General features: G+C 36.1%; 1 protein-coding gene across 6 annotated transcripts in view; it reads right to left on the reverse strand.

Annotated features, from left to right (window-relative positions):
* Positions 1-23,177, reverse strand: part of LOC135839255 (ranBP2-like and GRIP domain-containing protein 4) — a 35,971-nt gene that overhangs the window by 8,013 nt on the left and 4,781 nt on the right. For 3 of the 6 annotated variants that reach the window (XM_065355194.1, XM_065355195.1, XM_065355193.1), the window contains exons 15-31: positions 18,734-20,299; positions 17,669-18,650; positions 17,514-17,593; positions 17,097-17,266; positions 14,530-14,737; positions 14,329-14,371; positions 14,021-14,163; positions 13,654-13,798; positions 13,360-13,572; positions 13,151-13,284; positions 12,701-12,920; positions 12,182-12,633; positions 10,876-12,088; positions 9,964-10,170; positions 9,573-9,778; positions 9,259-9,382; positions 8,622-8,698 (exon numbers count right to left, since the gene is read on the reverse strand). In XM_065355194.1, coding sequence (XP_065211266.1) covers positions 11,936-12,088; positions 12,182-12,633; positions 12,701-12,920; positions 13,151-13,284; positions 13,360-13,572; positions 13,654-13,798; positions 14,021-14,163; positions 14,329-14,371; positions 14,530-14,737; positions 17,097-17,266; positions 17,514-17,593; positions 17,669-18,650; positions 18,734-20,299 — 4,509 coding nt within the window. In that variant the 3' untranslated portion in view covers positions 8,622-8,698; positions 9,259-9,382; positions 9,573-9,778; positions 9,964-10,170; positions 10,876-11,935. The remainder of the gene's footprint in view (positions 1-8,621; positions 8,699-9,258; positions 9,383-9,572; positions 9,779-9,963; positions 10,171-10,875; positions 12,089-12,181; positions 12,634-12,700; positions 12,921-13,150; positions 13,285-13,359; positions 13,573-13,653; positions 13,799-14,020; positions 14,164-14,328; positions 14,372-14,529; positions 14,738-17,096; positions 17,267-17,513; positions 17,594-17,668; positions 18,651-18,733; positions 20,300-23,177) is intronic. The other 3 variants (XM_065355197.1, XM_065355196.1, XM_065355198.1) reach the window with 3 other exon arrangements.

A 23,177-nucleotide genomic window follows, 5' to 3' on the forward strand; every position in this document is an offset into this window, starting at 1 on the left:
TGGATAGAAAATCACTACCTAAGAAAAAATTCATTCGTGATCATGATCACTAAAAAGAAAAATGAATTATTATTATCACTAGAATTCAATTCTTGAAAAGTGATTTGAAATCAACACGAAAACATTCATTCCTCGTGTAAAAAAATCAATTTGAATTCATCACGAAAAAAAATTCAATTCGAAATCACTGCAAAAAAATTCTCAACTGATCAAAAGTCAAATTCTAAATTACCGCCGAAATTATGAAAACAAATTTTCGTCGAAATATATCAATTTCTCGCGAAATTTCAACGCATTTAGATGGGTCGCACGACACAAATTCATCAAAAACTCCAAAAATCACACCCAATCTTGGCTCCAAATTCTTCAAAAATGCTCGAAAAGTCTCCAAGTTGATGAATTTGAATTCCTCGCGAAATATTAACCCATTTACACAGATCATATGACCCAATTTTATGTTTAAAATTCACAAAAAAAATAGTTGAAAAACATTTTTGATAAAAATTCTTCAAACACACCAAAAATTAGCAAAAAATTCTTTAAAAATAATCGAGGAACATTTATCATGAAACTGATCAAACCTGAGAATCAACAAAATAATAAAAATGTCCAAGTCAAGGTCATTTTGAGAATGAACCACATTTGAACGAAATCAATGCAAGAAATAAGTATACTTATTTCTTGCATTAGTAGTTTTTTCTTCAGCACGAAAGTATACTTTCGTGCTGAAGAAAAACTACTGCTCTTTCCTTCATCATGCAATCATCGACGAATGAACAAAAATTTACTCAAAAACGTGAGCCCAAATTACAAAAAAGGAATGCACAAATTTCCGAAGAAAAAAAATCAAAAAGAAATTTGAATAAGTACGAAAACAATGTTTTTAACCCACGAGTACAACTTACAAAAAAATAAGGACCAAAATATGGAATGTGGAATTGGAATTATTATTCAAATTAAACTTCCAAAAATAATAAAAATAGCCTACCAGGATTACGAATCAACTACCATCACCGAAGGAAACTGATAACACGCGATACGAATTTCGGGCACTACCTACTTTGGTCCACAGTATTACAAAGGTCAATCAACAAGTAAGTTTCTCTTGTTCAGAAAATAAGGAAGGGAAATACGTAGGAACTTGAAATTTTCAGGGAATCTTGATACAACCTTTGAGCACCACTCTGCAAAATTTTATTCGGATCCGTTCAGTAGTTCGTTTATAATGAGAGTTTGAAGATGTGATTGGAGTTTTATAGCGTGTCCGAGGTTCAAGTGGCTCAATGAGGAGTAAAAAAATTTTTAATTTCGAAAAAAATACGTCAATGGATTTTTACAGATGCCTACTGATCCTCCATGAAGAAAAAATTGTCCTAATTTGAACAATATATGAGTGGTGCCGAAAATCCAGTGGGAGCGCACGAGTGTGATAAGTGATCGCAAGGTAGGTTGCACAACTAGTGTTTCAAAAACGAACTCAGCAGCCAAAATTGATGAAGTTATACACAATAATCTTAATATCAGTATCAAAAACATCATATGTGAGCATGATGCTTCATATTTGACTGCCTAAAAAACATTATTAAACTTTGAAAGTCATTTTCAGTACCGCAAAATTTTAATGTGCTGCATCACAAACAAAATTTTGCTGTTCGTGTTGCTGCATGTCAAAAGAATTGTCAGAATTTGTGTAAGAATGATGTAAACAAGTTCCTTAACACAATAGTAACCAAAAACCGGGTTGAGTGCATCACTATGCCTCGCAAATTTGGCATAATCTCCATCATGAAATCAATTTATGTTTCAACTCGGACCCGCTATAAAACATCTACCACATCTTCAAACTCTCATTATAAACGAACAACTGAACGGATCTGAATAAAATTTTACAGAGTGGTGCTCAAAGGTTGTATCAAGATTCCCTGAAAATTTCAAGTTCCTACGTATTTCCCTTCCCAATTTTCTGAACAAGGGAAACTTATTTGTTGATTGACCTTTGTATTTACGATATTGTGAAAGTAGCACTACGCAGTAGAGACAAACGAAAGGCAGCCAACCATCCAGCTACGAGGAGGGAATAAATTCCCTTCGAAAGGTTTTCAGCCAGTTTGTGCTCTCTGGTTATATTTTTAAAAATCCCTTATACATTAAACTGGTTTTTTGTTTTGAGAGGGTGGCTTGACACGCACTGGTGAAGCAGGTATTCCTTCCTATTCTGTTTCATGTTATTGTTCTCTCTCTTCATTATTGAAATATCCACAGGACCCAAGAGAATGTTTTTTTTTTTTATTTTTTATATAGTGCACGTAATGCATTGCAGTATTGGCATCGATCTTGCATCTTATTCAGTTCGCTTTATGTTCACTACACAACGATATTATTTACAAGGTCGATGAGTATTAGTATTGGTATGCAACTTCATTCATCCCTTAACCATCCCTTACACCCTCTACCTAAGCAGTAAAGTACCCAGCTGATGAGTGTCTCGTTTTAATGGTGAAATACGGAGAACATTCTCCTATTGTAACCATTTGTGCTGTTTCGCGCTAAATAAATAAATCTATTTGGCGCCAAATACACATGTAGCCTACTGAAATACTTATTTGTAGGAGTAGGTATGAAACACTGAACAGAATTTCAAGAGTACCTACCCACCTAATTTTTACAGGAGGAAATTAATTTGAATAGATTAGACAGGCAGGTATTTTATAACATTGATGAACTTTGCTTATCAACTTCAAAGTTCATTAAGTTCAAGTTAATTAAAAGTAGATACTGTATTTTGGGCGAAATATATACCACAAAAAATTGAAAAGTAACAAGAATTCCTCAAATTCAAGGCTGCTGAATTCGAACTTGAGGTTAAGGACCCTTATCATGAAGTTTCCAGAAATTGATTTTTTAAAAACAGTTTCAAGATCATTTTTTAGATCGCAAATCGAAGCCCAGTACAACTAATACACTGTAGGTACCTGGATACCTTCTTGTTTACGCGAAAAACTATTGGTAAACTTCTTTTTTGGATGTATTTGGGGCTCAAAATCTTCAAAACCAGCTGAAATTTTGGTACATAAACAGACTCAAAAACTATTGTTGCGCCTGTGTACAGGTTTTCCCAAAAAAATCGTTTTCAGTGGAAGAGGGGTAATTTAGGGTTAATTTTATGATAGGGATTAGGGGCGCTGGATTGATTTAGCATAGTGAAGGAATCGAAATTCGAGTTCAGTGACCGCAAATTAGGAAAAAACTCATCTCTTTTCAGCTGTTTCGTAAAATTTGGTCCAAATTTACAAATTTTGATTTTTTTAAAATTATTTTTTCTGCTCTAGACCTACAAGGGTTTCTTTTGATCGAAAAAATGATAGATGACAAAAAAGTTGTTCAGAATGTCAAGTATTAGTGGAATACATGGGGTTTCAAGTATTAATTACCTACCTACTTTTGAAATGATTCGGGAATTTTGCCCATCAATTTTTTCAAAATCCTGTTTTGCTCTATTTTAAGGAAAAGGATCGATTAATCGTAAAAATGATAATGACAAAAGTTGATCAGCAAGTCGATTACTAGTGGAATACGTGAGTTTCGGGTGTTAATTTCCTACCTTTGTCTACCTACTTCCTACCAAGTTGGGTAGGTAAATGAAAATAGAAAATTAACACTCGAAACCCACGTATTCCACTAGTAATCGACTTGCTGATCAACTTTTGTCATTATCATTTTTACGATTAATCGATCCTTTTCCTTAAAATAGAGCAAAACAGGATTTTGGAAAAATCAAAATTTGTCAGTTTTGGGAAAAATTTATCGAATAAATACACTAGTGACGAGTATTGTACCTAATTTGAGACCGCTGAATTCGAATTTGAGGTCTATTCCTCCCGAAATATAAACCCAGCACTCCCATTACGAGGTTCCTCTCAAAATCCACCCCCCTCCCCCTAAAATTGATTTTTTAGAAAAAAACTGTACACATGGTGCATCAATAATCACTGGGTACGTCTTTGAACCAAATTTCATCCTGCTCTGATAATTTGAGCCCAAAATTCCTCCAAAAAACCGTTTTTTGTCAGTTTTTTGCGTAAGCAAGAAATATCTAGGTATAGTGGATGCGTTGCACTAGGCTTTGCTTCGCGAACTGAAACTTTAGTGAAATTGTTGAAAAAATCCACTTTCTTGGGTTGTAATATTTGGAAGAAGCTGAAATTTGATGGACGGATGTATCAGTACACTAGTGACCCGTGTACACACTATTTTTTCCAAAAAATCTGTTTTAGGGTGAGGGGGTTGGATTTTGGGATGAACTTCGTAATGGGGCTACTAGGGTTAAATTTGGACTGGAATAAACCCCAAATTCGAGTTCAGTGGTCTCAAATTAGGAATAAAACATATCACTTGTGTATTTATTTGCTAAATTTTGTCCAAAATTGGCAAATTTTGAATTTCTCAAAATTATTTTTTGATCTATTTTAAGCGAATGGATCGTTGAAACCCCTTGTTTTACACTAGTACTGGACATTCTGAACAACTACTGGTGTCATTATCATTTTTTCAATTTAAGGTAACCTATATAGAGCAAAAAAGAGAATTTTGAAAAAAATCAAAATTCGTAAATTTGAGGATAAATTTTACGAAACAGCTGAAAACAGACGAGTTTCTCCCTAATACGTATGGGGGTTTCAAGCCATATTCAAAAAATTGTGGTTTAGTTCAAATCTAAGACGAACAGTTTTAGTGGTCGAGAAAAATCATTTTCGAATGACCCATAGGTGGTTGAGCTTTTTGGATGTAAAATTGACAACATTTTATGCTCTACTTACTCATAGACGAATACAATCGACTCTGCATAGACTACTCATGGCAAAAACTGCATCAACTGTTTAAAAAAAATTCAATGTTTACACATTGGTTTTGGTTCTATTTTTGGCACGATTTTTTTTTTTTAAAGCATGTGTGGTGCTTTTCTTGGCACAGGTATTTTTTTAAATTGCTGTCTCGATGGCAGAGTTTTGTTTCTGTTCATTTTTGTGACAAAGATGCTTCGTTTTCTACTAATTATTCAGACCGATAAATTGAGAAAAAAGGCTAAAAAATCATCGTTTTTTCTTTTTTCTATATAAATATAGTTTTTTACTAATTTGAAAATTTAAGAGAATGGATGTTTGAGTCATTGAGAGAAAGAATGGGAAGGAAGAAATCAAACTTCAGAAAATAAAAATTTGCATCGTAAGAACATGAAGAGAAAAGTGGAAATCATACCCAATTGAAAATCACAAATCACAAAATTATATTTCGTCAACATTTTCCCAAGAATGTCACTTTTTCTTTCACGAAAAAGTTTCACTTTCTTGGCAAAAATTGCAAACTTACTTTTTGTCAGACATTTCCCAAAATTCTTGTTATTTTCCAAATTGCTAAGAAATTTTGCTTTTTCACCCTGAAGGTTGCTTAAAAAATTAGGTATCTAGGTACTGAAAATTGTCGTGTTTTTTTTTTGCAAAAATTTCCAAAAAGCCCTAGTTTTTTCAAAAATTGTTAAAAACTCTCCGTTTGAATACTACGCGTAAAAATTGATAAAAAAGCTTTGACTTTTTTTAAAATTTTTGAAATCTTGCTTAATGCTTTGGAGAATTAGTCTCACTTTTCTGTGGCGCTCAATAAAATAGTAAGCTTGAAAAATTAAGCTCGACCTATGCTTAAAACCGACCTTCCCTTCAACCATGTTCTCATATTACAATCGCATTTTAGAATTTCATTCAAAAACTTAATGGAAATAAAATGCGCAATGAAACCAATCAAGTGAATCTTACGATGTAAGTACCTACTTATATCAAATGATAAATAATATTCATGTTTTCATTAAGTTCAACCAGAGTTTTTCAATTTGATCCCTTTTGAGGACCCCCACATCTCCTCTCTTCCCCCTTCCCATACGAAGTCAGAATTCAAATTCTGAATCAACTTCCAAATACCTAATTTTAAGCCGATCATCATGTTCTTCAGTTTAATAATTTTGTTGGTACATACTATTTTCGTGAAAAATCTGGATCATTTTTTCAGGCCCTGAAACAACTTCCAAGCAATTTTAGGTAAAAAATCGCAAATGAATTTTTGGAGAATTTTTTAGCTTTTTAGTGAGTTTTAAAATCATTTATCGAACGAATCTTTAATTTCCCATGTAGGCACATTGCGGTATCTAACAAGGGAACCTCTTGAGGTGTTCGCCTCCGATTTGAACGGGACCGCGATTTTAGGAAAGAGCATGTTCTAAAACCTCCAAATCCAAATTTTCAGCTGCCCAAGTTCATTTTTCGATTTTGAGCGAATTTTTGAAAATCCAAAATTGACTATTTTGGTGATTTATGCTTTTTTTTAAAAGTATGTAGGTACTTGATTAGTAGAAATATTCAAAATAAGTTCTAAAACTGATATTAACCCCCAAAATCCAAATTTCGCCATTTCAAACCATTCTGGAGCTTCCAGCGCTATTTTTCAATTTCTCCAGAATTTTGAATTTGCTCCAGAAGGCGTGAATATGAAGTTGGGCAGCTAAAAATCGAGTTGTGTGTTATACTCGATCTGTTTAACGAGTTTATCCACATTTGAGTCGATTTTGGGAGGGCACCTCAAGAGTGGTTTTTTGACCAGCTTTTTTTCATAATAAGAAATCCAAAAAAATCAAAATTTTACCGTTTACAAGGAAATTTTTGAAATTTGCGCGAATCGCAGTATTTTGTCATGAACTAACCCCGCGAGGGCAAATTTCGCCATTTCCAGCTATTCTGGAGGATCCAGCGCGACTTTTCAATTTCTCCAGAATTTTGAACTTGCTTCAGAAGGCGTGAATACGAAGTTGGGCAGCTAAAAATCGAGTTGTATGTTATACTCGACCTGTTTAACGAATTTGTCCAAATCTGAACCGATTCTGGAGCGGACACCTCAAGAGTGGTTTTTTGACCAGCTTTTTTTCAAAATAAAAATATCCAAAAGCCAAAAATTCCTCGTTTGTGAGAACATTTTTGAAATTTGCGCGAATTGCTGTATTTCGTCATTAATTAACCACACGAGAGCAAATTTCGCCATTTCCAGCCTTTCTTGGGCCCCTCTTTAATTTTTGGATATTTTTATTAATTATTATGCTTATGAAAATAGCTTGTCAAAAACCCACTCTTGAGGTGTCCCCTCCAGAATCGGCTCAAATGTGAATAAATTCGCTAAACAGTTCGAGTAAGTATAACACACAACCCGATTTTTAGCTGCCCAACTTCATATTCACGCCTTCTGGAGCAAATTGAAAATTCTGGAGAAATTGAAAAATCGCGCTGGAGCCTCCAGAATGGCTGGAAATGGCGAAATTTGGATTTGGGGGGGTTAATATCAGTTTTAGGACTTATTTTGAACATTTTTACTGATCAAGTACGTACTTTTTAAAAAAAAGCATAAATCACCAAAATAGTCAATTTGGATTTTCAAAAATTCGCCAAAAATCGAAGAATGAACTTGGGCAGCTGAAAATTTGGATTTTGGGGTTTTAGAACATGCTTTTCCCAAAAATCGCGGTCCCGTCCAAATCGGAGGCGGACACCTCGAGTGGTTCCCTTGTAAGATCAGTAAGATGAGATTCTCTTCAGTTTTGGTTTTGTTCATTTTTTTTTTTAGGTAGGATTGTTTGTGATTTGTGAAATCATTTTGAAATGGAACAAATGGAGTATGAACTCAATAAAAAATGAAGTACCTATGGTGGCGTTAACGTTGATTAATACGAAATTTTGAGGTCTACAAGTTTTGTTCAATGCATTTTCCCCTGAAATATTATGTAGTTATAATGCGATTTCGAGTTTTATGTTGGTACCTATTGTTGGTAAAAGGAAGAGAAAATGAAAAATCATATGCAAAACTTGAATCAAAGTTTTTTTCTTTTTTGCTTTTTCATCACTTTTCTGACAATTTCGACCCTCTTCTTATGGAAAGTACCATCTCAGAAGTGTTCAACCTTTTCAAAATAATTGTACCCATTTACCTAAGTGGTAGAATTATGTGGATTCATTCGCGAGTATGTACAAATACGTAAATACCAACCCTAAAACAGGTACGCTGGCATTCTGATCCTGACTATCACAATACAATAGGGCTACTTTGTGAGCTATCTAAGAAACCAAGGTGAATGGGTATTAGATAGAGAGTGGAAACAATTGAACGTAAAATCGTAAAAAAAAAAATACATACTACCCTCGACTACCCAAACAAGAAGCATCATTCTGAATAAATATAAAGAGACAGAGAGAGAGAAATTATATTGACATGTGGCCGCACTGCAGACGTTCCACAACGAAGGAAAAACGGAGAGAAAAAAAAGGGAATTTTCAAGATGATGTGTGTTGGTAGTCGAGGAGCAACACAACGTTGCGGTGTTGCAAGCTATTACAAACTCGTTATCACTGTGGACCAAAGTAGGTAACGCCGAATTTCGAAACTAGGAAATGATGCACTACTTAGGTTTATACTACGAACCGTATAGGTAACGCTAACTTACTATGTACTCGTAAATTATAAAAATAAATGCGTACGAATTTATGTGTTAAATTTACTAAAATAAGATATGTAGCTATGTATTTAGTACTTACCTAAAGAAATTATAATCTTCATAAGTTCATTTCAAAAAGCTTTCAAAAACTTGGCCTTCTTGTATCGAGCAACGCTCCTATAAACAAAAAAGAAACTCGAGTTATACATCGTAATTTTACTTCCATTATGAATAGGAAACCAATTCACCAGATAAAGCGAAATTAAAAAAAAAAATCAAACCAGGTTCACGAATCAACAAGTACAGGGTGGCCAGAAATATCGGGTACCCCTAAGAAAGTTTTTCATTAAAAATATAGGTTGGCATTGGCAACGTGAAATAGATGCATATGATTGGTGGAATGTTATCTCTCCAGTCCAACAACCAATCATGTGTTATCATTATTATCATTCACTGTGACCAACCCAAGTATTTAGTTAGAAAACTTTTTTAGGGGTACCCGATATTTCTGGCCACCCTGTACCTAGATAAAATCACCGAAAGACATCGATGACACGTATGGTATCTAAAACGAATTTTCAAACTAAAAAATGATGAACATAAGTTCATCGTTCTGCAAACGGTATGGTACGTAATACTACGTATGTAACTCCAACTCGTAAATTATCCAATAAAATTCACAGTATATCTATCTACGCAGCTTCGTGTTAAATTAGCAAAATAAGGTAGGTATGTACCTGTAACTTTGGCTTGATGTGTTGAATTACTCTACGTACAAATTGATCAGCATTCGCTCTACTGGAAGGTGAGTCTTCGTCTTCGTAACATCACTTCATATGAAAGCTAGTAAACGGCGAACACCTACACAACAAAAGTACAGAATTGAATTACAGCTACACACCGTAAGGGAAAACTTACTACATGAAGCTTGAAAAGCTTAGTCAAAATTCATCTACGAAAACACATTCTATTGATAATAGGCAATGGTTTTGATCTTTCCTTTCTTGAATAAAATCACAAGTCACAAAATACGATGAAAAAGAAAACTTACCCTTTTAATTAGCAAGTTAGATAAACATCTAATGGCATTTCTGTGGAGATAATTCCAGCGTCAGTATCAACAATGTATAACAGCTTAACAGGCTTCGGCTTGATGCGTTGAAAATTGATCAGCATTCGCATTCTACTGGAAGGCGATCTTCGTCTTCGTAACATGGCTGATCACTTCATATAAAAGCTAGTAAACGGCGAACATTCCTATACACAAGAAAAGTACAAAATTGAATTACACATCGTAACGTAAAATTTACTAGATGAAGCTTGAAATGCTTATAGTCAAAATGTATCTACGAAAACACATTCTACTGATGGTGGTTTTGATCTTTCCTTTCTTGAATATAAAAAATCATAAGTCACAAAATATGATGAAAAAGAAAACTTACCACATAATTAGCAAGTTGGACAAACATCTAATCTTCTATCAACTGATCGTGATCTCGACTCGACTAAGCATTTCTTTGGAGATAATTTCAGCATAGTATAGCAACAAAAGGTAACACAGCCCAACCGGTAACACATCAAACTTTGCTTCAAGTACCAATTCGTCTCCGATAATATGTACACATATGTATGTAACTATACGAACGCATCTGCAGAAATACAGTAAAAATTAAAATTATTAAAAAGAATTCACTTGAAGGTGAAGTACGAAATCACGATCAAATTCGAAACACAGTAAACAGAAATCAATCAACGCGAAGTTCAGATGACGAATTTTCGAGCACATCAGATCCTGCAATAAACTACAATACAACTAGGATGACGTCATCATAAACGTCAGGGGGTGTCAAGTTAGTAAACAATTCGATCATTTCGATGAATTCGAGCGACCAAAAGAAAACTTGTACCTCGTTGAAAACTCTTCATAATTGAATTGCACTCAAATAATAATTATTGCTGACATGAGAATAATTAATAAGCTTACAAGAAATATACATTGGGTTCATTTCTGATTTCATTTCACATTCCACTAATTCAAACACTTACACGAAAGTAGATAACCAAAAAGTACGATCGCTCAGTTTTACGTTACGAATGAAGAAATCTTAAAATTTTACGACGTACAGAAACACTCGTAGAATAGAACAGAACATGCAGTCAAAAAATATACAAGTATGTAATTTATGTAAGCTAATCTATCCATTGTCAAAAATCATTTCTCACGCGAGAATGGCGAAATTAGAAGAACGAAAATTGCATAAAAACATTACCGAAAGAAATACTATCAACGATACCTATTACCTACTGCATCAACGCGAACATAAATCATTACTAATTTAAATTAAATTACTTACGTTTTAATGTAAAATTACCGCAAATTAAACTGTAATAAACGACCTTTCTAGTTTCTTAATTTCAAATGAAGCAATGAAGCGACATGCTGACAAGTAAAGGCTACGGAAACGTCAAAAGAGTAGTATGACTAATGAGAAAGAAAATATGGAATGCGCACTCATACAGTGACACATACTACACAGACAACACAGCAACAACTCAACATATCACAACTTCTCACGATCTTTTTCAAATTTGAGACGAGCATTAAAATTACCGATGTTTTTGTCTTTATAAGTATTTTACGCAATGTAAGAGTTGAAATTTCAGTTTTATTTCAATTCCCGGTTAAATTATTACGTCGAATATTACAGCTACGGTCAAGTCGGGTTGGATATGAAAATTATCATCGAGTGAAAAATGCTCTCAAATTTACTACAGACTTACTTCACAAAGGTAATAGAGTAACCGCCGGATACGAAATCAGATCACAATAGAAAATCGCCACCTACTAAAATAAAACAAAACACAAACTCGACAAATTCAAATATTGAAAATGAAAGCAACACTTCAACATAATTTATTACATACGCCGAAAATGAAAAAGGAAAGAAAAAAACATCATAAATCGAATTAAAACAGCATTCACATTAAAAATTTTCTCATATTTAAAAATCATAGATCATAAGGAAAAAATACATAACTTAATCTTACGCGTTCTCTCTACGGTGACAACGCGATCATATAATCATAAACCTATACACAGTAAACGTAAAAAACAAAAACAAGTTGCTTTTTAAAAACGACCTAAAAGAGAAACTGAACAGTTCGATATCGATATCCATAAATTATATATCATTTTTTTTTTAAAAAAAAGGAGGAAGGAAAAAATAAGCACCGACGAACGAATCGTATCAAACGCATTCGTCGGTTAATAAAATAAAATTTCAAATAAAATCTAAACAGAAAAAAATTACAATATAAAAGCGCGATCAATATCTAAAAATAACAATACGATGAACGATAATCGAAACGATGAGATAAGACAAATCACAATTCAATTTATTAATAGCTTCGCTTTTAATGGTTTTTTGGAGCCGCCGGTATATTCAGCGTACGAAACGATGCGGCGAATTCTTCGGCGATATCTTCGTTTTCAAATTTCAGTATCATCTTTTTTTCGTATTCGTCCGAATTCAGTTCTACGAACGATACGACACCTTCGCCTTCATGCTTTAAAAAAAAACACGCAGAAAAAAAAAGAATTAATAATCAACACACGCGGTAATAACATCAAGTACATACATCAAAATTCGAACAACTTACAATCATATTCATTCCTTCGACGATATCAGCCTTATACATAGCGGGTACCTCGGGAGTAGAAAACACGATACATCCTACATCGTCTTCTTTATCATCGTCGTACTTTTTCACCAACTTAATCCCTCCTTCGTAATTGGCCGACGTGTCGCCTTGCACAACTTCGACATTAACGTTGTTTTCGAACAAGACTTCCTTCACAGCTACGTCGAGTTCTTCCATCGCGTCGCCGATCGCATCTTCATCGACGTAGTAATCCGGTTCGTATTCGTCGTCTCCGTCTTCGTATTCGCGATCGTCGTATTCTTCGTAATTCGTATCGTCGTAGTTACCTTCGCCGTAGTCGCGATCGTCGTCGTCGTCGACATCCGAAGAAGCGGCTCCGGATTCGTTGCGGTTCGATACGTTCGTCGTTGTTGCGGCCGATTCGTCGTCTACAAGAACAAATTCGTACTCTAGACTCGACATTGGTAAATTTTGTACAGGGGAGAATGAATTACTCATTCGTAAAATGGTACTTACTTTGAACGGTGTTGATATCGAATAAACTCTCTTGCACGGCGTTGTGGAAAGCCGTAGCTTGAGCTTCGGTTTTGAATTTCGCTGCCAATTTCTCTAGTACAGGTTCGCTTTCTTGTTCGGGGAAATTCATACTGGACCAACACCAGCTTGAGCGAGACGATGATAAAGGTTGTAAGTTTAGGTAATTGGTGATGCGTTGATTCAGTACTACTTTATGAACCTGTTGAACGCAAAAAATTCCATCAATTAATACCAACGTTCGATTAGTAACATAACAAAAGCCATTCTTCATGCAACTATTGTTCAAAATCATCGTCAAATAATCGTTATCAAAATAATTGAAACGTTCACCGATGGTTTTCTCTTCATTACGAACGTTTCGTTTAGGAAAAAACCATCGCACGTTACCAGTTTAATCGAGTAATGATTCTTTTGAAAAAAATCACGTACCTGTTCCCTTCTCAACAAAAGTCTATAACTTTTTTCCACAGGATGATATAAAACTTTCAATTCACCGACTCCACGTTCCTTCCACTGCTTATCTTCAATATCGTATCTGAATAATTTAGCTCGTTCGCAAAATTCTGCAACAAGAATCGCAATTTGAATTACAATATGTTTCCACAACAAAAATTCTCCGAACTTGAAACAACACTTACTAATTTCTTCGTTTTCTTCACCGGTTTTAACCTCGACAATATCGGGTAAAGGAATCACAGGTTCGAAGTACGGATCTTGATCGTTTTTAACGACTTCGTCGTCGTCATCCGATCCTTCTTGAGTGGCTTTCTGAGCCGGACTTCCACCGGCAGATAGATTCAAGCTATTGCTAAACGGACCTTTACTAAGCCACGATGTGTTATTCGTAATATCTAATCAAAAAAGAAAGCATCGATCAACGTTAACGGTTGTTTTTACCACATCGAAGCGCAAGCTTGTTGCATCATTCTTACCTCCAAAAATTGGACTAGGCTTCGAATCGTTCGAAGGAATATTAAAACCACCGAAAAGACTAGTTTTAGGAGTCGTGTTGTTCGAAAATAGGCTACTTTGAGATACTGTTTTCGACGATTGATTTTCTTTGTTTTCTTGTTTCAGCTAATTTCAACAAAAAAAAAAAAAAAAAGGAGATAATAATCGGCGTAAGTAATAACTTTGAATATATTTTAAATTATTCGCGCATATACAAAACATTGAATTATTATTTAAAAAAATCAATCGAGCAAAACATTAATTCGGTGATAATAATTTTAAAAAAGCAAAATAAATAAATAAAGCGATAGAGAAAAAAAAAAGATCTTATTAAATTGACTATTATACTTTTTTATCTTCTTCGTCGCATCCTACACATCCTGGACAGTCTTTCTGGTATTTATAAGCGAAAAAATTCGATGGTAAACGTAACGATTCAGCTAACTTTTTCTCTTCTTCAGAGGGTTTTGTTTCGGAGACGAATTCTACTTCTGAAATTTTCGTTAAATAAAACACTCGGATCAGAACCGATCGTAAACATAAAGTCGAAGGATCTGAATTAAAAATATCAATCTTTCTTCCTTTTATAAAAAAATATTCCCAAAAACTAACTCAATTTGGTTTGAAAATTATTATTCTATGCTTCGAAAACTTACCAGATAACGCCGGAGAATCAGAAGCACCATCTCTTATCTCTTTCTAAAATGAAAATAAAATACAAAAATCGAAATTAAAATGAATTCATCTTCCTCGAAAGAGTATTATTATACAAAAATGCCAATTCTATCGTAATTCATTCGTAAATCTAAAAAAATACCATTCGCTAATACTTTTTTCCGGCTTCGTTTCGAACTCACCTGCACCTTATCAACGGACGATTTGAATTCCGTCGCTGCTTCGGTATCGTCGAAAATTACCCGAAAAAAACAATCGATTATTTCGGCTTTGGAAAAATCCGAAGCGAACCAAGACCACGAAAATTCGTCTAGCGATTCGATCGTCATTTTTTCATCGACGAAATGACTCAGGCAAGCCAACAAACCAGGTTTTTTCATGAATAACAATCTGAAAAAAGCAGCCATCAGGGTTTGTTTTATCATCGCGACGACCACAACAACAACGATAATAGTCCGGCATATGGCAATAGGAGTAATTGCACCCCCCCCCCCCGCCGATCCTCCGGGACAGCTTTTTTCTTAAAGGGGACATCCTAAGGAACATTTTAAAGCAAACTTGCCAAAAAAAAGTTGGCTTTACTTACAAAATGGCGGCCATTTTGATTGACAGGTCAGCCGAAATCGCAGATTTTGCGTTTCAACGTAGGACTTGCACGAACTTTTTCAAACTTTACAAAGGTAGATCGAAAGATCGTGCAAAAATTCATCACCTGTCAAAATTACAAGTGCTAAAGTGGGTTTTTCGATTTTTGGTGAATTTTTAAAAATCGAATTTTGGCCAAAAATGAGGGAAAAAAATCATGATTTTACCAAATTGACCAAAAAAGCTGAAATTTGGGATATACCCTATTTTCGACATGCCAAATCATATTGGAAATGGTTTCAACCCGTTTTGAGCAGTTCTGGAGCCCCCAGCAGATTTTTGAAACTCGAAATTCCCACAAAATTCCATCAAATTGGAGTTGTAAAGCTAAAATTTTAGTCTGAAAAATAATTTCAATAGCTACGAAGTACTGCAGGTGAATTTCAAGTCGTTTTGGACCCTCCAGCGACTTTTTAAAAATTCCTGAAGGAAGCCTCCAGCAGATTTTTGAAACTTTGAATTTTCACAAAATTTCATTAAATGAAGATGGAAAGCTGAAATTTTCTCTACACTCAAATTTTAACACCCTCCGAAAACGACTTCTGGTGAATTTCAAGTCATTTTAGAGCCTCCAACGACTTTTTTGAAAATTACTGGAGCCTCCAGTAGATTTTTGAAACTTGAAATTTCCCCAACATTAATTTATCAAATGGAGTTGGCAAACTGAAATTTACTTTGCAGACTACATGGTGGTTTCAAATGGTTTTGAAGCTTCCAGCTACTTTTAGGAAATTTCAATTTTCCAAAAAAACCGTCATACAACCTTTCAAAAAGTTGCTGGAGGCGCCAAAACGACTTGAAATTCACCTGCAGTCAACTTCGTAGCGTATTGAAGTACAAAAAACGATGTTTTTTAGTGTTATGAGTTACTAAGTTTATGATTTTGCTTCAAAATTTCAAATTGAAATGATGATTTTTTTCGTATTGAAAATAAAACCAAACTGGCCCGAGCGAAGCGAGGGCAAAAGCTCTTGAAAATTGATACTTCGAGAGGTATAAAATCGATATTTTCTTGTGTGATAAACGAAAAAGTTGATTATTTTTGCCTGAAAATTTTAAAATTTGATTGATAATTTTTAAAAAATTCAATCTAATTTCCAACTGTACAGCTTTTTTTTGGAGGTGCTCAAAATGTGCGGAGCTGCACGTTACAGGAAGCCCTGTTGAAATTAGTTTGCAGAATCAATTTCGACTCTCCATCTTAGTTTGATGAAATTTTGGGGAAATTTCAAGTTTCAAAAATCTACTGGAGGCTCCAGTGATTTTCAAAAAAGTCGTTGGAGGCTCTAAAATGACTTGAAATCCACCTGAAGTCGTTTTCAAAGGGTGTTAAAATAGGAGTGTAGAGAAAATTTCAGCTTTCATGTTCATTTGATGAAATTTTGTGAAAATTTATAGTTTCAAAAATCTGCTGGAAGCTTCAGGAATTTTCAAAAAGTCGCTGGAGGATCCAAAACGACTTGAAATTCACCTGCAGTACTTCGTAGCGTATTGAAATTAGTTTTTAGAATAAATTTTAGCAATACAACTCCAATTTGATAGAATTTTGAGGGAATTTCGAGTTTCAAAAATCTGCTGGAGGCTCCAGAACTGCTCAAAACGGGTTGAAACCATTTCCAATTGATTTGGCATGTCGAAAATAGGGTATATCCCAAATTTCAGCTTTCTTGGTCAATTTGGTAAAATTTTGATTTTTCCCCCTCATTTTTGGCCTAAATTCGATTTTCAAAAATTCACCAAAAATCGAAAAACCCACTTTAGCACTTGAAATTTTGACAGGTGATAAATTTTTGCATGATCTTTCGATCTACCTTTGTAAAGTTTGAAAAAGTTCGTGCAAGTCCTATGGTTAAAACGCAAAATCTGCGATTTCGGCTGACCTGTCAATCAAAATGGGCGCCATTTTGTAAGTAAGGCCAACTTTTTTTTTTGGCAAGTTTGCTTTAAAATGTTCTTTAGGATGTTCCCTTTAAGAAAAAAGTTGTCCCCGAGGATCGGCGGGGGAGGGGGGGTGCAATTACTCCTATTGTCATATGCCGGACTATAACGAGACGAACGAACACGACGTATCCAGAGTATGTTGTACTTTCTTCGGAAACCATACCTGAATTTACAAGTGGTCGGATTTTTCAAGATATATAAATACCCGCGACCGAGTTCTTCTTCTTCTTTATGCTCCTCGCAACGATATAACATGGCTCGAGATTTAAATAATTTTATCTCATTTTTATCATTTATCAATAACGGAACTCTCTCATAAAACGGAATCGAATCCTAAGATATTAAAAAAAAAGAAAAAAGAAAAAAAAAGAAAGAAAACAACACGAAATTAATTTTTTCGAAATCATTCTACATACGAAAAAAAAACGACGACCGACGCGATCTACTTTTCTAAACGATTTTTCGGGTTATCTTGTTATTTTCGACGAATACCGTACACAGCTGAGAAATCATCTCGAAAAAAGCCCGAAAAAAAGTTGACCGAGCTCTACAGTGAAGTTACAACTAACGAATAACAAACCTGCGAACTGGTTTCAGCCTTATCAACCGTGGTTATGGACACATCAGCGGGCAATTTGAACGAGAAATTACTAAACGCACCTGCGAACATAAAAATTACCCAATATTCGTCAGATTGAAAATCTCAATTAGACTTTTCATTCTCATTCCACTTACCGGAAGTATTGGCAGACTTTGAGCTATCGGGAGATCCAAAAATAGACGACGTTTTACTGAAAGGTTCGCCGCCGAAAATCGAAGCGTTTTCTTGAGCTTTACCGCCGAAACTGAACGATGTAGATAACGTCGTTGAACCGGCGCCGCCGCCGAAAATAGTCGCGTTCTCTTGCGGTTTACCCGCACTCAGAGACTGGAAAGGAGTCGAAGAACCCGGAGCACCAGCCGGAGTTTTGAAAATCGATACAGACGGAGACAACGAGATAGGTTTGCCGAAACTGAACACAGGTTCGGTCGATCCGGTCTTCGGTGAAGAAGCGATCGGTGTAAACGTGCTGGACGTATTGGTAACCGTGGGCGTCGTGCTTGGAGTAGCCGATTGAACTTGAGATACTACCGGAGCGAAGGAAAATCCGCTATCTTTAGTAACTGCGGGTTGCGTGACGGCGCCGGGCGAGTTTCCAAAATTGAACAACGACGATCCGGTACCGAAACTGAACGAGACCGCCGGACTACTAGACGATGAGGATACATTCGGTGCGCCTAATCCGAACGAAAACTCTTTCGCAGGTGCAGCCGGAGCTGCGGCTGGTGTCGGTGTTGGCGTTACCGAAGAAGTATCTTGTTTATTAGAAGCGGGCATGCCGAAACTGAATTTACTCGCGCCGCCACCGCTGCTGAACAATGATTTGTTATCAACGAACGCTGGTTCTGCTTTCTTTCCTTCTTCCGGGCTCGATTTCTGTTCGGAAGGGTTTCTCGGAGATGCGCACGAAAGACAGGTATCGATATCGCCTTTATTACGAACGTAACACATTTTACATTCCCACGAGCCGGTCTCTGGTTTAAACATATCCGATAACTTAGGTAAAGCGGCTTCGGCGGTCTTCGTTTTCGACGATGCCGAATCGCTGGACGAAGCTTTCTGCGGAGATTCTAGATTCGATTTGGCACGGTTGAACGCGTCTCGGAAAGCGTTTGCCTACGAGAGAAAAACACAGACAAACGTTACGAACAAAATCAAGAACTAAAAAACAAAAAATTAATACCACAACGAACACGTACCTGTTCGGTATGTTTGAATTTAACGCAGAACGTCTCGTTCTTCAGCTCGTTTTCGGAGTAATCTTGAGCGCACCAGGTCCACGCTTTATCCGAAGTCGAATGTTTTTTCAATTCGTGCTCCTTTAGCAACCGATGATTGCAGCACACTTTGTGCACTTGTTCTCTTCGCATCAGTAAACGAACGTAACCGGATACCGGATCGCGTAATATTTTCATATTACCTACGCCTCTTTCCTTCCATTCTTCGCCGGTATATCGATACAATTTACAACGTTCTTCGTACAACACTTCCTGACCTTCTTCGCCGGTCTTAACGTCGATCAATTCCGGTAACGGGATGACCGGCGAGAATTCCTGCGTTGGTACGAATTCGTCTTCGTCTCCAGCTCCGCCGCTGCTGGCAGCCGTCGACTCATTCAGACCACTTTCGTCCGCTTTACCCGACGTAGAAACATTAGACGTGTTCAACTGAGGACTAAGCGGTAGAATGTTTTTCAAAATCGCCGCAACCGGCGCGGACGGTTTAGCCGCAACTCCGCCGAAAACCAACGATCCAGCGCCTTGGAATCCTTTGAAATCTTTACTTTTCGCGAAAGCATTACCGCTAGATTGGCTCAACGACGAGAAAGTCATCGCGTCGTCTGAGACACAAGTGAACGGAGCCGGTTCAGTCGTAGCTGATTCCGATTTAGTAGCAGTCGACGAAGGTGGTTGTTGTTGCTGCTGTTGTTGTTGGAATAAATTCGTGATAGATGCGGTCGGTTTAGGCAACGTGTTCATGCTGAATCCTCCAAATCCGGCGAACACCGATGGTTTCGTCGTTTCTGCACTTTTAGCCGGCGCTGTGGCAGGTGACGCTGCTGCGGATGCTGGAGATGAAGGTAATTTCGGCGCACCAAAAACAAACGTACTTTCGCTTCCGAATGGTTTAGCAGCAGCTGGTGTAGTTTTCGCAACAGTCGGAGCAGATTGCGCTACCGGAGATTCTGTTTTCGGCGTAGTTGGCGTACCAAAGAGTAAACCACTCCTGGGAGTGAATTTCGACGTATCGTTCGATTTCTTGGGTGTTTCGGTCGATACTACGGTAGCTTTGGGTTCGGCAGATTTCGCAGATGGTGGAGTTGATGTTCCGAGGACAGAAGTAGAAGTCGCTGTCGTCGACTTGTTGAGTGAATCGTTGTTGTCGCCGGCAGCGAGCACGCTTTCATCTCTGTATTTATCGAATTCGGTCTTGAATTTGGCCGCGTCTTCGGGTGTCTTGAATTTGATACAGAACTGTTCGAATTTCATTTCACCGTCGGCGTAATCGGCCGCGCAATAGATCCAAGCACGATCGCTGCTTTTCATCGGAGTCAGCTCGTTCTTCTCGGATAGCAAATGATTGGCGCAAACTTTGTGAACCATTTCGCGACGCATTAACGCTCGCACGCGTCCGGTATCCGGATTTTTCAGCAATTTGTACGTTCCGATGCCTCGTTCTTTCCACTCTTTGTCGACGAATCGGAATAGCTTGACGCGATTCTCGTACACGACTTGTTCGCCTTCTTCGCCAGTCTTGACCACCACCTGAAGTAGAAACAAAACGGAAATATTTTTTTAAAAGAAGTTCGGTATGAATAGTCTACAAAGTAAGTACGAAAATTGAAAAAAAAAAGAAAAAAAAACGAAAAGCCAGTGATTTAATTTTTTGACCACTTCTAAAAAAATGATAACTCAAAATCTTATCTTTGAAAAAAAAAATGAAAAATCAACAAGTGACCAATCAATGTATGCAGTTGAAATTTTACGAAAATGCCCGTGATGTTTCTTGACCACTTTCAAAAAAATCGAGGCCCAAAACGTGATGTTTATTTTTTGACCACTTCCAAAAAAACTGAGGCCCAAAATTATATCTTCGAAAAATTTGATCACATTTTATAACCAAGTTTTTAAAAATTTGACAATCTCAAAATATTAGGATTCGGTCATTTTTTTCAAAGCCTTGAAAAATTTGACATAATGCCAAGAATTCATTGAATTTTTCCACTATTTTCTTTAAAACGTACGAACTTTTGGTGCCAAAACTTTTTGTAGCTGGTCAAAACAGGAAATCAGGCATGAAATTCACTATTTAATTTTTTTTAGTGACTTTAGTGGCTGAAAAACAGCAAAAAAGTAACTAAAAATTTGAGAAAAAGTGACCAAAATTTTGAGAAATGAGAGCAAAGTATAATTATAATTTATTATGTTAGTCAGGGAGCCCGAATAAGGATCTATTTCTATTGCCCGCCTCATGGTCGATCCTCCGGGACAACTTTTTTCTCAAAGAGAGAGTTCTAAGAAACATTTCTAGCCCTTGTCCTCAAAAAAAAAAAAGTAGCCCTACTTACAAAATGACGGCCATTTTGATTGAAAGGTCAGCCAAGATCGCAGATTTTGCGTTCCAACATAGGACTTGCACGAAATTTTTTAAACCGTACAAAGGTAGATCGAAAGATCAGGTAAAAATTTCAACTGTCAAAATTTCAAGAGCTAAAGTGCCTTTTTCGATTTTTGGTGAATTCTGAAAATCAAAAGGCCAAAAATGAGGGAAAAAATCAAAATTTTACCAAATTGACCAAGAAAGCTGAAATTTGGGATATACCTTATTTTCGATACGCCAAATCGATTGGTAACTGTTTCAACCCGTTTTGAGCAGTTCTGGAGCCCTTTTGAAACTCGAAATTTCCCAAAATTTCATCAAAAGGAGTTGGAAAGCCAAAATTCAGTCTGAAAATTAATTTCGAAACGCCACGAAGTCGACTGCAGGTAGATTTTAAGTCGTTTTGGAGCCTCCAGCGACTTTTTGAAAATTACTGGAGCCTCCAGTAGATTTTAGAAACTTGAAATTTTCCAAAATTCCATCAAAATGGAGATAGAAAGCCAAAATTTATTCTGCAAACTAATTTCAATACGCTACGAAGTCGACTGCTGCTTCCAGCGACTTTTTGAAAAGTTGTAAAACGTTTTTTGGAAAATTTAAATTTCCAAAAAGTAGCTGGAAGCTTCAAAATTATTTGAAATCACCATGCAGTCGACTTCATATCGTGTTGAAATTAGTTTGCGAAGTAAATTACAGCTTGCTAACTCCATTTGATAAAATGTTGTGAGAATTTCAAGTTTCAAAAATCTGGTGACTCCAGTAATTTTCAAATAGTCGCTGGAGGCTCAAAAACGACTTTAAATCCACCTGTAGTCGACTTCGTTGCGTATTGAAATTAGTTCGCAGAATGAATTTCAGCTTTCCATCTTCATTTTTGATAAAATGTTGGGAAATTCTGAGTTTCAAAAATCTGCTGGAGGCTCCAGAACTGCTCAAAACGGGTTGAAACAGCTTCCAATCGATTTGGCGTGTCGAATATAGGGTATGTCCCAAATTTCAGCTTTCTTGGTCAATTTGGTGAAATTTTAATTTTTTCCCTCATTTCTGGTCTGAATTTGATTTTCAAAAATTCACCAAAAATCGAAAAAGGCACTCAGCACTTGTAATTCTGACAGGTGATAAATTTTTGCCTGATCTTTCTGCCTTTGTATGGTTTAGAAAATATCGGCTCTATCCAATCGCATCGTCTTACTTTTTGAATGTTGAACAGTTGATTTTTAATTTTTTTTCAAAATGATGATTCTGAAGGATTTTTATGAAAAATATTGATAATTTCCTAAAATTATGCACTTTTTCTTTTTCGCACGACAAATCTTTGGTCATTTTCGTCGAAATAGTGACAAAAATGACTTGCAAGTGAAATTAGTGACTAAGTAACTTCTTAAGTGACCGAATTTCATGCCTGGGAGGCTGGGAAATCCACTCACATTTTTGTTTTTCTCGCAAACATTCAATTCACATCGATAGATCGAGCGTTGATTTTTCAATTTTTGTTTACAAAGATGAGATTTCAGCCCCCAATTTTTTGGGAAATGGTCAAAATGGAAAATCACTTGAATTTTCGATTTTTCGCGCCAAATTTCAGTCTGGGGTCTGGGTTGATAAGTTGCGTGTTGATTTTTCAATTTCTTCCAAATTTGATGAAATTCTGGGCTTCGGTTTTTTTTTGGAAATGGTCAAAAAATAAAACCAGTGTCATTTTTGTTTTTTTCGTGAAATTTTAACCTACATTGATAGATTTTGTGATTATTTTTCACTTTTTTTCAATTTTTATGAAATTTTGGTTTTTTTGCAAGTGGTCAAAACAGAAAATTGTTGACATTTTCGTTTTTCTCGCGAAATTTCAACTTATTTTGATATGTCCCAAGGCGGATTTTCGACACTTATAGGCAACCACTTTTTTTTGTGAATTCCCCCTCCCCCTTCAACTTCGAAAAACAGGGGTTTTGTTATGCCCGTCCAAAAAATTTAAAATTACCTTTTCCCTTCAAAAACTATCACGTTTCCAGAGCACTTTTTTTCGGTTCAGACTCTAGACGAAAA

Source organism: Planococcus citri, chromosome 3, assembly GCF_950023065.1.
Source record: "Planococcus citri chromosome 3, ihPlaCitr1.1, whole genome shotgun sequence".
Lineage (NCBI taxonomy): Eukaryota > Metazoa > Arthropoda > Insecta > Hemiptera > Pseudococcidae > Planococcus > Planococcus citri.